At 37.6% G+C, this 12,673-nt stretch overlaps 1 protein-coding gene across 13 annotated transcripts in view; it reads left to right on the top strand.

The window, feature by feature from the left end:
- Positions 1-12,673, top strand: part of HUWE1 (HECT, UBA and WWE domain containing E3 ubiquitin protein ligase 1) — a 146,466-nt gene that overhangs the window by 89,500 nt on the left and 44,293 nt on the right. For 9 of the 13 annotated variants that reach the window (XM_075538663.1, XM_075538664.1, XM_075538674.1 and 6 more), the window contains 10 exons: positions 200-469; positions 974-1,126; positions 2,723-2,850; positions 3,044-3,125; positions 3,937-4,113; positions 4,412-4,571; positions 5,036-5,394; positions 8,992-9,187; positions 10,726-10,893; positions 11,760-11,905. In XM_075538663.1, coding sequence (XP_075394778.1) covers positions 200-469; positions 974-1,126; positions 2,723-2,850; positions 3,044-3,125; positions 3,937-4,113; positions 4,412-4,571; positions 5,036-5,394; positions 8,992-9,187; positions 10,726-10,893; positions 11,760-11,905 — 1,839 coding nt within the window. The remainder of the gene's footprint in view (positions 1-199; positions 470-973; positions 1,127-2,722; positions 2,851-3,043; positions 3,126-3,936; positions 4,114-4,411; positions 4,572-5,035; positions 5,395-8,991; positions 9,188-10,725; positions 10,894-11,759; positions 11,906-12,673) is intronic. The other 4 variants (XM_075538670.1, XM_075538675.1, XM_075538671.1 and 1 more) reach the window with 1 other exon arrangement.

Below are 12,673 nucleotides of genomic sequence, written 5' to 3'. Positions count from 1 at the left end.
TTGTATAGATGCTGCAGATAAAGTGGCAACACTGTGAAGTTGGAGGTGTCCTTCCTCTCTGCCTGCTCAGTCTACCTTTGATTTATATGGCTGCTGCCTCATAGTTTTTGACATCCTAGACTAATGCCTTCTTAAGGATCTCCTTTATTTTTCCTCTTTCAACTTCCCCCTTATGCAATCTTCCTTTACCTGTCTCTAGGAAATTGCTTGCCGGAAGGAAGAGGAGGAAAGGAAAGCTCGTGAAAAGCAAGAAGAAGAGGAGGCCAAATGTCTGGAGAAGTTTCAGGATGCTGACCCATTAGAGCAAGATGAGCTTCACACTTTCACAGATACCATGTTGCCTGGCTGCTTCCACCTTCTTGATGAACTGCCAGACACTGTTTACCGAGTGTGTGATCTGATTATGACAGCCATCAAGCGTAATGGAGCTGACTATCGTGATATGATTCTAAAGCAAGTGGTCAATCAAGTAAGCGCTCCAGGGACCCAAATAGAAAAGCATTTGAAGTGTTTTATTATCTATCAAATTTGGTTCCTGAGGAATTTTTACATCCTTGTAATACTGGTTAATGATAGAAGTTGTTTAAAAAATAAGTTTACCCCAAAAATCACACCCAAAGATAAAACGTTCAGATTTTTATTGTGTTTTAATTCTTTTGGGTGGTGGTGTTTAAAAATACTGAATTACACACCCATGGGTATTGAACAACAGAAAAATGGATGACGGGAGATGGTGGTTGGTGTAAAATATGAAAGTAATAATATATAATATAGGAGAACTAGTAACAGGTCAAATAGAAAGTAAATATTTAGAAAATGGTGATGACAACATATGTACAAATATACGTGATACAACTGGTATATGGAATGTTATAAGACCTGTAGGAGCCCCCAATAAAATGTGTTTTTTTTTTAATTTAGAATATTTTCACCACATCTTATCCTACCTGATTTTGCCATTTTTATGTTCTAGGTATGGGAAGCTGCTGACGTATTAATCAAAGCTGCTCTTCCTTTGACAACAAGCGACACAAAAACTGTTTCAGAATGGATCAGTCAGATGGCCACCCTGCCCCAGGCTTCTAACTTGGCTACTAGAATCTTACTTTTAACACTTCTTTTTGAGGTAAGGTAAATGATGTGGAGTTTTTTAGGCCTTCTCGTTCATCAAATAATTACTTGACATCTAAGCAAATGAGATAATGAAGATCCAGAATAATGTAAGCATGTTACCTGCATTTCATAAGCTCAGTAGTTTTTGTTGGCTTGATTAAGTACAAAATATTCTATGCTGCATGAATGATATAAGTGATTTTGTAAGTTTAAGAAGAGCTTCTGGTTCACTTCTGAGTAATTAGAGGATATCTTCTCAAAGTGGTAATTAAAAGGAATCATGAGGCTTTGGGTAGAGGGTATTTATATAGTTTGGTTATGAAATGTTTTTGTCAACCCAGCAGCTAATAACTAGAAATACAGTGCTGAGTAATTGACACCCAAGTGCTGGATTAAAAAAAAGCAAAACACCATTGCTGTTGTGTAGCAATTCTGTAGAACCAAAGAACCAAATCCCCTTCGGGTTCCAATACTGCAAATCTTTTTTAAAGCAGGCTGCTACATGTTTCACATGCAGGTCTGTTGGGTTTGAAGTTAAGTGTGTTATTACTGGTTTTTAGTATTTGAAGCTTTATATCAATCCTGCCATCAACCAGGTTTTTTCTCAGTTCTGTTTTCCCAACGGGATGTGTGCTTGCTTTATGTGTGTGTCGCATTTTGGCAATTTTTACAATATTTCAAGATTGCATGATGCTTTTGCACACCTTATAGACTATAGTGTATTGTACACGTGATTTTTTTACTTAAACATAATCAAATACACCCTACCCCAAAGCCTATGATTCCTTTTAATTAATTACCACTTTGAGAAAATATCCTCCTCTAATTATTCAGAAGTGAACCAGAAGCTCTTACTAAATCACAAAATCGCTTATATCATTCATGCAGCATAGAATAACTTAATGACTTTTGTATGAATTGAGAAACCAAAAAAATGTGACTAACTTTATTGCACTATTTGCTTTATTGGAATGATCTGAAACTAAATCTAAATTAATTCTGAGCTATAACTATAGAGCAGAGGTCAACAGAGACTTCAAGAATCGGTTATTATTGTGCAGTGGCTTCATACTTTGAGTTTTGGAGTGATGAAAGGTCTTACCAATAGATGCTGACGGTAGATGCTCAACATCATAAAGCTGACAGTATCACTGACTTGTACACTTAAAAGTGGTTAAAATGGCAAGTTTTATATTATGTATATTTTTCTGCTAGTAATATCTGATTATATTGAAAGTTTCTTCTTTATTCCCAATAATATCATGAATATTTTCTCATGTCAAACACATAGGGTATGGTCTTTTGTATATATATTTTTTTCTTTTGTATATTTTGATTTGTTTGATATTGCATTAAAATAGAAAGCGTTTTTTCTTCAGTGTAGTTTGATAAAGTCTCTATAAAAATCAAACATTTTAACAATTTCATTATAAAGACTACACCCTAAATGACCATAAACATCCTGGACATTGAAAATAAAAGTATGCTGGAAAACTCGTGTTATATACCAGTATATATGGTACTAATTCTGTTACCTATGTTGTGTCAATTTGTTATATGGAGTAGATGTTGGTATTTTAGTTTTCAATCCTCTTTGATTAATCAATAGGAGTTGAAGCTACCTTGTGCTTGGGTTGTTGAATCTAGTGGCATCCTTAATGTCCTAATCAAACTCTTGGAAGTAGTCCAGCCCTGTCTACAGGCTGCCAAAGAGCAAAAGGAGGTACAGACCCCAAAGTAAGTCATTTGTATCTATCTACCCTATTTTCAGTTCAATGGGATGTGGCCTCTAGAGTTTACTCCTTAAGTTGGGGAAATATCTGTGGCAAATTTCGGGTTTTCTTGTTCTTTGGAGCTTGTAAGTACTTGATGAAGCTAAGATTTGTGCAGTTCTCTGACTTGCACAGAACCAGTCTTTTCTCCTTTTTAGATGGATCACCCCAGTGTTGCTCCTGATTGACTTTTATGAAAAAACAGCCATTTCCTCAAAAAGGAGATCCCAAATGACTAAGGTACGTACTTAGAGGCAATGACAGACCAGAATAAGATATTGAATTGTAGCGCAGAATGCAAAGGTATCCTTCTCTTAAATCTTGGTGGCTAGGCTTCTCTTCTGGATAGGGACTTGGTTTAATCATTTTTCTTCTGGTGGCATAGTGTTTGTACATTGAGCTGCTATCCTCAGGGTCAGAGTATGAAACTCCCAGCTGCTCTGCTGCAATGGAACTGGGCTTTCTACTCCTGTGAAGAGTTAAAGTTTCTCAGGAAACCCACAAGGGCAGTTCTACCCTGCCCTAAAAGATTGCTATGAGTCAGCATTGATTTGATGGCAATTAGTTTGGTTTGTTTCTGTGGAGCAAAGGCCCACAACCTCACCTGGAAGTTAAATGATAACTTTCTTCAAAGTTGGAATAGCTTTTCTATTAAATGAAGGACTAGGTATGCATCAACTCCTCCAAAGCCAGTGTTTCTTATATGATGGTTGTTATAGTGCCACATTATCTTGGTACCTTCTTAGAAGCAACATTTTTGTTCCAATATACCTAAAATGAATGTTTGCCTTTGATATAAAATTCTTGCCAGCAAAAAAGGATGGCAGGAAAAGTTTAGTTTTGAGATGTAGACAAGATTTTTTTGCCTTCAGAGGAGCTAAAATTGGGGTATTTAAATGAGTGAAAATTTGTCTCAGTTTTCAAAATTTATTAAATAGCCAGTATATTTCTTATATTCTGTCTCATCCATGAACACCGTTGACGTTACTTATTTCTTCTAAAGTCTAAGCCTGGTAGGAAATACAAAGTAACTTTGCATCTTTTATTTTAGTACCTACAGTCCAACAGCAACAACTGGCGCTGGTTTGATGACCGCTCTGGGCGTTGGTGTAGTTATAGTGCAAGCAACAACAGCACTATTGATTCTGCCTGGAAATCTGGAGAGACAAGTGTCCGATTCACTGCTGGCCGAAGAAGATATACCGTCCAGTTCACTACAATGGTGCAGGTATTAAAATATAAGTTAAATCACTTAAACAATAAGCTTTATAAAGGGAATGTGATTTTAAATGTTTGGTCAACAGTGTTCCTCCCAGAGTTGTGGTTTGCAGTGTTATCTACACTACTGGAAATTTTATGTTTCACTGTAGAATTTTGTATATGTCAGTTTCCTTCTGTGTATGTTCATATTATCTCTCTGTAAGTAGTAAAGGTGGAATAAATTGCCTGTCTCCTTTCATGTTAGTCCATTTTGCTCGAGCAGTTCTTCCTCTTCTCTTAAGAGTCTTATCTGCTTGACTTCATAGGTTAATGAAGAAACAGGGAACAGACGCCCAGTGATGCTAACTCTCCTCAGAGTACCACGACTAAATAAAACTTCAAAAAATAGTAATGGGCAGGAACTAGAGAAGACGCTGGAAGAGAGCAAAGAAATGGATATCAAACGTAAAGAAAATAAAGCCTGTGGTATGGATTTTACATTTGAATCATTCCCTTTGGGTCTTATTCCTAAGAGCATAGCTGATTTTCCAATTATCTGTTAGCGTAAAGGTTAGCAGTTTGATCCTCACACAATAATGCCGCAGAAGAAAACCTTGAGAATCTGATTCTATATATATAGTATATCCAAAAAACTCTATGCAGCAGTTCTATTCTGTAGCACATGAGTCTCCATGAATCTAAATGGATGCAGCAGCAGTAGATGTAATTTTGATTTTGGTACCTTAATGGCTTCCAGTATGAGTAAGTTTTTAAAAATGGGATTGCTTAGAGATTCAAAGTCTTCCGAACTTAAAGTTAATGTTCTGTTTCTCTTAATGTGCTGTTTTTTCTTAATAGCACCCAAGTGCTTAGTTAATTACAGAGGAGGAAGTCATTGGGAATTAAAATATAAGTTAAACCACCCAAACTCAATTATATATCTTTTGTAGATGTTCCCTTGGCCCTGGAGAGTACAAGTACAGAGAAGGAGACCAGCCTGGAAGAAAACAAAATTGCGGAGATCTTAATCCAAGGACTGACAGAGGATATGGTGACCGTTTTAATCCGGGCTTGTGTTAGCATGCTGGGAGTCCCTGTGGACCCAGATACTTTGCATGCTACTCTTCGACTCTGCTTGAGACTTACCCGGGACCACAAATATGCCATGATGTTTGCAGAACTGAAGAGCACCCGCATGATCTTGAATTTGACCCAGAGCTCAGGCTTCAATGGGTTTACTCCTCTAGTCACCCTTCTCTTAAGACACATTATTGAAGATCCTTGTACCCTTCGTCATACCATGGAAAAGGTGAGTCGTGTTGGTGTCAATATCTTCCTCTTTTAAAACACTTTAACATATACAGTTTATTCATTAACAGTAAACTCAGCACTATAACTTATGCTTAAGCAAAGTTTATATAGGGCACATTTTTTCTCATTAGTGCACCTCACAGCCTCCTTATACTTAGGAACGCCATATAGCACTTCAAAATTAAACATGGGATCCATTTAAAATAGCAAAACCACTAACAAAACACAAAAATTTAACATGTACTCAATAGGACATGAAAAGTCTGCTTATTAATAGTATAAGAATTGAAACAGAAGAACCACAGCTAGGAGTGTGTCAGGTTGTGATCTGGTAACTGGATTTTTTTTTTCCTATCTAGGTATTTATGTCTTAAATGACCACAAAAGCCCTGTGAGTGTTGATTAGGGGATAATAAATTTTAGGAGGCAGGTGAATTCACAAAAAATTGAATCCATAAGCAATGAGAATTGATTATACCATTAACTCACCCCCCAAAATTTTCTGACTATATTCTAGGATATTTCTTAAGTATGGTTAGTACATTATTCTATTAAGTGACCCCCAAAATATATTTTCTACTCTCTGGCAATCTTAGACCAAACCAAAAATTAGTGAGGGCAGCAGGTTCATGCCTTCAACACATTCATCAGGGTCCTCGGGCTTTCACCAAAGAACCTGCTTTTCAAAGGTATTGAATTGGAATTAGAATATTAATGATATGGCATGTGATTTGGTAAGCATTTTACAGCTGCCCGTTGTGCAGCTCAAAGGATAGTTCTTGTTCCTCCCCCCGTCCAGGGGATAATTCTTATAAGAACTTAATAAAGCAGAGAAAGAAATGACATTAGCAGTAAAACTTTTGCAACAAGAGAGCACATGAAGGAGTGGGATGTGCAAATGTCTTACTAGTAAAGCTGTTCTTCCTTATTTATAAAATTTTCTTTCCTAAGAATTGTCAGCAGTCATCTTGTGAATGTTAACAGGATATTACCTCCATTTTCCCCTCTTAGGATATTGTTTTCCACATTTCTAAATAATGTTGCTAATTTTTTTGGTCAATGTTTAATATGGTTTTCCTTAGAAATTCCTAACAATTGGATCCAAACATAGAAACATTTCCTTGACTGAATTTTAGAAATGTTACTAATTTATACTACCATATGTACAACCCAGATTCTTCAGACAGTTCTTTCCCCAGCCTATTACTGTGCAAAATTTTGAAGAACTGTTTGAGGCATCATGCAAAATGTAAGCTGGTGTGGCAGCCTGACGGAGGAGTAACAACTGTGAGGAGGTCCCCCACCCCCCCCCCAAAAAAAACCAGAATTGGTGCTGAACAGCATGGTGCTTTCATAGTACACATTTTTCCTGTTCAGCGAGCATCTAGCACAGTGTTTCTCAATCTTCCCTAATGCTGCAACCCTTTAATACAGTTCCTCATGTTGAGTTGACCCCCAACGATAAAATTTTCATTGCTACTTCATTCCTGTAATTTTCCTATTGTTATGAATCAGGCGACTCCTGTGAAAGGGTCTTTCGACTCTCCCAGAGGGGTCGTGACTCACAGGCTGAGAACCCCTGGTCTAGCAGCTCACTCTTGACTTACTGCACTTGGTGGCGTTACCTGGGAAGGTTTTCTCTGGTCACATCGGCTTTTTTCAGAAAACCCGTTTTGCTGGAACCTTATTTTTTGTGATGGCCGATTTAAGAGGTTTTATGTGGCTATGACATTTTGTTTCCTGCTTGGGAAAAAAAATGCCTCAAGCTGTTGTGAAGTTGAACACAGCTTACAAGGACAGTGCTATGGGAAAAACTCAAGTGCACAAGTGGTTTCCTCATTTCAAAAAAGGTGAAAGACTGATTGATGACAAACCTCCCTCTGGGCATCTGTCAACTTCCCAAACAGACAAAAATGTTGACTCATAGTAGAGTTCGTCCCACCAGATCAGACTGCTGATCAGGCTTTCTATTTAGAGATTTTGAAAAGATTGTGAAACAGTGTGCAACATGCTCTGATTTGTAGCAGAAAAGGGACTGGTTTTGCCACCCTTACAATATGCTTGTTCGCACAGCCAACTCAGTGTGCCAGTGTTTGGCAAAAATCCGCATTCCTCTCATTTGCCCCATGCACCTTATTCACCTGACCTCTGCAACTGCTTTTTATGGTTCCAACTGCAGAGGGACGTGACAGGACAGGGATTTGACAACATAGAAAAGGTGGAGGAAAAAAACTAGGGAGGTGCTGTCAGCCATTCAAACAGATGAGTTTGAAAAATGTTTGCAAGAATGGAATTACAGACATGACATGTATTAAGTATAATGTAGAGTACTTTGAAAGTGATACAGTTTTGTAGAAAAAGTAAAGTGCATAGCTCGGGGTGGGGTGTTCTGGGTTGGTTTGTTTTGGGGGTTATCCCCTCGTATTTAATGCATTTAAACCAAAACAAAAAAAATACAGCAATTCCTTAAAAATACTAGGAAGAGATATCCTTGCCGGATTAGAGACTTTCTAGTTTTGTATTTGGTGGAACGGGGGACAGAGGAAGATCAATGGCAGTGTTAATATTTCAAGGCGGCAAAACATAAATACTTCATAATATCCATTGCAGGTACTGGTGTGGAGAACCAGGCACTCTTACTTTTGGTAGGAGTGGAAATTGGTGTAGCCACAATGGAGGACAAATTGATACTCAGTTTAAGATATCCTTTGACCTAGAAATTCTGTAGCTAAGAATGTATCTGATTACTAAAGTCAAGTATGCCAGAATGTTGACTGTGGAATTAACTTGTGATACCAACAAACTAGACATGAATATTCAACAGTTGATAACAGGATAATAAATTATGGCACATTCCTTATAGTAAAATTACATTGTTCCTATATTTTTAAAAAGATGAAAGTTATCTTATAATGCAACATACCGGTTATTATGTTTTTTTAAGGAGCATGAATGATTGGGTAAGAAAATTATTAAGTCCTGGAAGATGTTTATTTGCCAGGACTTCACAAAGGAGTGGAATATGCACTGGACTTACACCTTCCTATATTTCCATGATTGACAAGTAGTTTTATCAGAACAAGAGCATGCTAGTTTCTGTTGCCATTTTGGTACCAAAGCAAACTGAATCATTTGATATCTCCTGTGGCTATGATAATCTGTGGCATAAAGAAAATTGTGTGGATATCATTGCTACATACTTTTAGGGTTTTAACCATTCTACTTTCAATGGCAAAAGGTTTGAGACAGCTATGGACTAGCACTTTAAATGTGAAGGCTATATAAATCTGAATGGATGATAAATGTTCTGGGAAAATCTTATAACTTCTATAATGATCATGTACATTCTGATCTAATCGTTAATAGTCATATGTTAAGGTGAATGCTTAAGCTTTTTTATTGGCTACATTATTTTAAACTTGGGGAACAATTGGATTTAAAAGACCCAGTATAACTTTCAAAAATTCTAAACTTTGATCCACTGACTTGAAGCAGAACTTGGTTTCTTATCAATTTAGTTCTGGATGAGTCTTGCTTGATGGCAATTATGCTTTTAGAAGGGGTTGTAAATTAGCAGTGTTTCTCTCTTTGTTAGGTGGTTCGCTCAGCAGCTACAAGTGGAGCTGGTAGCACTACCTCGGGTGTTGTATCTGGCAGCCTTGGCTCTCGGGAGATAAACTACATCCTTCGTGTCCTTGGGCCAGCCGCATGTCGCAATCCAGACATTTTCACAGAGGTCGCCAACTGCTGTATACGCATTGCTCTTCCAGCCCCACGCGGATCAGGAACTGGTAGGATTCAATTGCTTCTTCCCTCTGAGATGCTGCAGTCTATGGCTTATTGTGAAAGGGTTTCAAAAAATGGAATTAAAAGATAATGAAAATTCTTCATCAACTTTGGAAGTCCCTTAACTCCAAAGATTTTCTGTGAAATTTGTAACTTGTAAAACCACCTTAAAAAAATTAGTTGGTCAATTGTGTCCATTCTGTACATACGTCTAGATATAATTGCTGTGGTATAATTGCTGCCCCAAAAATCACTTAGTCGTGTTCTTCTCTTTGAAGAGCTTGATTTGGTGGCATACCAGGATTTATGTGAAGTTAATGGTTTGTGAACAATGTGATAAATTGAAGGACAAATGAGTGTGATAAAATGGGAAATATATATTGTCAGCTGTGTTTTTTCCGATCCTAAAATGTGGTAGAAAACAAAATACTGGAAATACTAAAAGATGGTGCGCATAAGCCTCAAAAACATTAATGGCACAAAAGGGGGACAATGTGCTACATACAAGGAGATAATTTGGTAAATGTATAAGGTACCAAAGTATATTCATAGCAGCCAAGACCTTGAGTGAGGGAGAGTGGAAAGGAGTGCTTGGAAGAATTGGGTTTCTGTTACTTGTGGTGATGAAAAAAATTGGTAAGTGATAAAATGATTAATATAATTGGTCACATAATTATATATGTTAGCAACATTAAATCGGCAAATGTTTTATATCTATATATATTTAACTGCCACTCCCCTTTTTAACCTAAGGATATTAAAGAGATAGTAACCACAATAAATAGCCTAGATTGTATTGTGGATCCAGAGACAAAAAGCTATAAAAGGAGATTTGGTAGATATGTATTAGATGATAAATTTTTATTGGTGTTAAAGTTGCTTCGCTGTTATAATGATAATTGTGGTTGTATTTGAAAATCCTTGTTCAAAAATGTCCTCGGATTTATTTAGGGGCAATCATGATTATAGGTTAAATGCATATATATATTATTATACTTGCCTTTCAACTTTCCTGTAGGCTCATGTTTTTTTGTTTGTTTTTGTTTTTTCAATAAAAAGTTAGGGAGGGCTTAATTTTGGGAGCCCTAGCTACTTCCCTGACCCAGTGTTGGGTCATTTTCACATGAAACAAAAGATAATACTGTCTAGTCCTGTAAATATGGAATACCTCTGAACCCAAATGGGTATTACCATGTCTTACAGAGTCATTGTGAGTTGGAGTCAACTTGAATTTGAGTTGAATTTTGAGTCTCAGTCATCAAAGCTACTGAGTTTTAAAAATGAAAAAAAGGTTTATTGAGATCATTTGGCTATGATTCAGTAATAGAACAAAACTATACACCTTCTACTCTTTCTTGTATTAAATTTTACAGATTATAAAAGTTAGATTTTCTAGTAGGCTACTTGAACATTTGTTGGTAATGGTACCATATTTCTAACTTGAGCGTTACACAAACAAGCACTCTTCGGAGTCTTTGTCAGTAACTAAATTTAGGCCTTGGTTCATTATTGACTGATTTTTCTCCCCTTCACTTTGGCTTAGCTTCAGATGATGAATTTGAGAATCTTAGAATTAAAGGCCCTAATGCTGTACAGTTGGTGAAGACAACCCCTTTGAAGCCCTCATCTTTGCCTGTCATTCCTGATACTATCAAAGAAGTGATTTATGATATGTTGAATGCTCTAGCTGCATACCATGCTCCAGAAGAAGGTACGTAGCTAGCTAATCCTCCACAAGAGGCCTAGCAACTGAGAGATAAGTAACTTTTCCTGGGTCCTCCCTCACTATTCACCCAAACACCATGAATCAAAGTGAATAAGACATACAGTATACTTCTCAAAGAAGCTAATAATCATAAAGTATGTTAGATGCATGCGTAGTGGTGCTTCCTGGGAGAGAGCACTTAACTGGGAAGGGTGACAAGAGGAAAGCTTCCTAAAATAAGTGATAAGAATGAAATGACCAGAGTTGTATTGTAGGAGAGTACATACCATGTAGAGAGAAAGGTTGAACGGCGTTTTAAAAGAGAAAATAGCATTGTGTGATCAAGTTAAAAATAAATCTAGGTAATACTAGGTCATTTCTTGTTCGTATACTAAATAATGTAACAGGGCTTTTCTGGCCTTTTAAGATCATTATCTCAATCCCCCATTAGTCGTGGGTAGAGGTCTGCTGCTTTAAAGTACTGGCAACATGATAATTAGAATATCTGTAACCCCAGGTTCCGTTCCCTTCTCAATTTTATTTAGGCCATCCGTATTTGATAGGTCCACAAGTTTGCTAAAACTTAAAGGATACTGCCTTTACTAAATAAACAAAATCTGAGTTTGTGACACTTTTCCTTCATAGAACTTTGAGCCTAGTAGTGAGAACTGAAGAAAATGAAATTGAGACAGTTAATTGCCTATGATCACAAAGCTATATTGATTTTAACCCTGGCATCTTGCTTATACTGCATTGTCCTCATTCTTAATACTTAGAAAAGCATTATGTAAATTTAACAAGTTGATCAAGTGGCAATATTGCATAAGTAAGAAAGAGTTTATTATTTGTGTGTGTGTGCTTTGTTTTACTAGCAGACAAATCTGATTCTAAGCCTGGGAGTATGACACAGGAGGTTGGCCAGCTCCTGCAAGACATGGGTGATGATGTATACCAGCAGTACCGGTCACTTACTCGTCAGGGCAGTGACTTTGATACACAATCAGGTTTTTCCATTAATGTAAGTCAGTTCTAATAACCTTCTATCCTGTTTTCTCTGCTGTCCATGTGTTCTCATTATTCAGGATTGTGCCAGAGTAATCTGTTGCCTACAGAAGGGTCAGGGGGTGGAGTGGAGCAACGATGAAACATACATCTTTCCTCCAGTTCCTAAATGCTTCCTCTTCCCCCACCCTCCCCCTAACTATCATGATCCCAATTCTACCTTACAAATCTGGCTAGACCAGAGGATATACACTGATACAGATAGGAACTGGAAACAAAGGAAATCAAGGAAAGATGATCCCTTCAGGACCAGTGCTGAGAGTGGCGATACCAGGGGGCGGGGATTAGAGGGTGGAGGAAGGGGGGGGGTAAAACAATAATTTAGAAATTATTAAGGGTTCATGAGAGAGGGCAGGGAGGGCAAAAAAATGAACTGATACCAAGGGCTCAAGCAGAAAGAAAGTATTTTGAGAATGATGGCAACAAATGTGCTATCAAAAGAGATAACGCCTGGGGTCTTAAAGGCTTGAAGGTAAACAAGTGGCCACCTAGCTCAGAAGCAGCAAAGCCCACATGGAAGAAGCACACCAGCCTGTGCGATCACGAGGTGTCCAAGGGATGAGGTATCCGGCCTCATCAGAATAAAAAAACATAATGTGAATGAGGGGCAGTGCGGAGTAGAGACCCAAAGCCAATTTGTAGGCCACTAGACACCCCCTTACAGAAGGGTCTCTGAGAGGAGATGAGCCAGTTAGAGTGTGAAGTAGCAACGATGAAAAATACA

The sequence above is a fragment of the Tenrec ecaudatus genome, chromosome X (genome assembly GCF_050624435.1).
Source record: "Tenrec ecaudatus isolate mTenEca1 chromosome X, mTenEca1.hap1, whole genome shotgun sequence".
Classification (NCBI taxonomy): domain Eukaryota; kingdom Metazoa; phylum Chordata; class Mammalia; order Afrosoricida; family Tenrecidae; genus Tenrec; species Tenrec ecaudatus.
The sequence above is the reverse complement of the archived record's forward strand: the minus strand, read 5'-3'. Positions and strand labels throughout refer to the sequence as shown.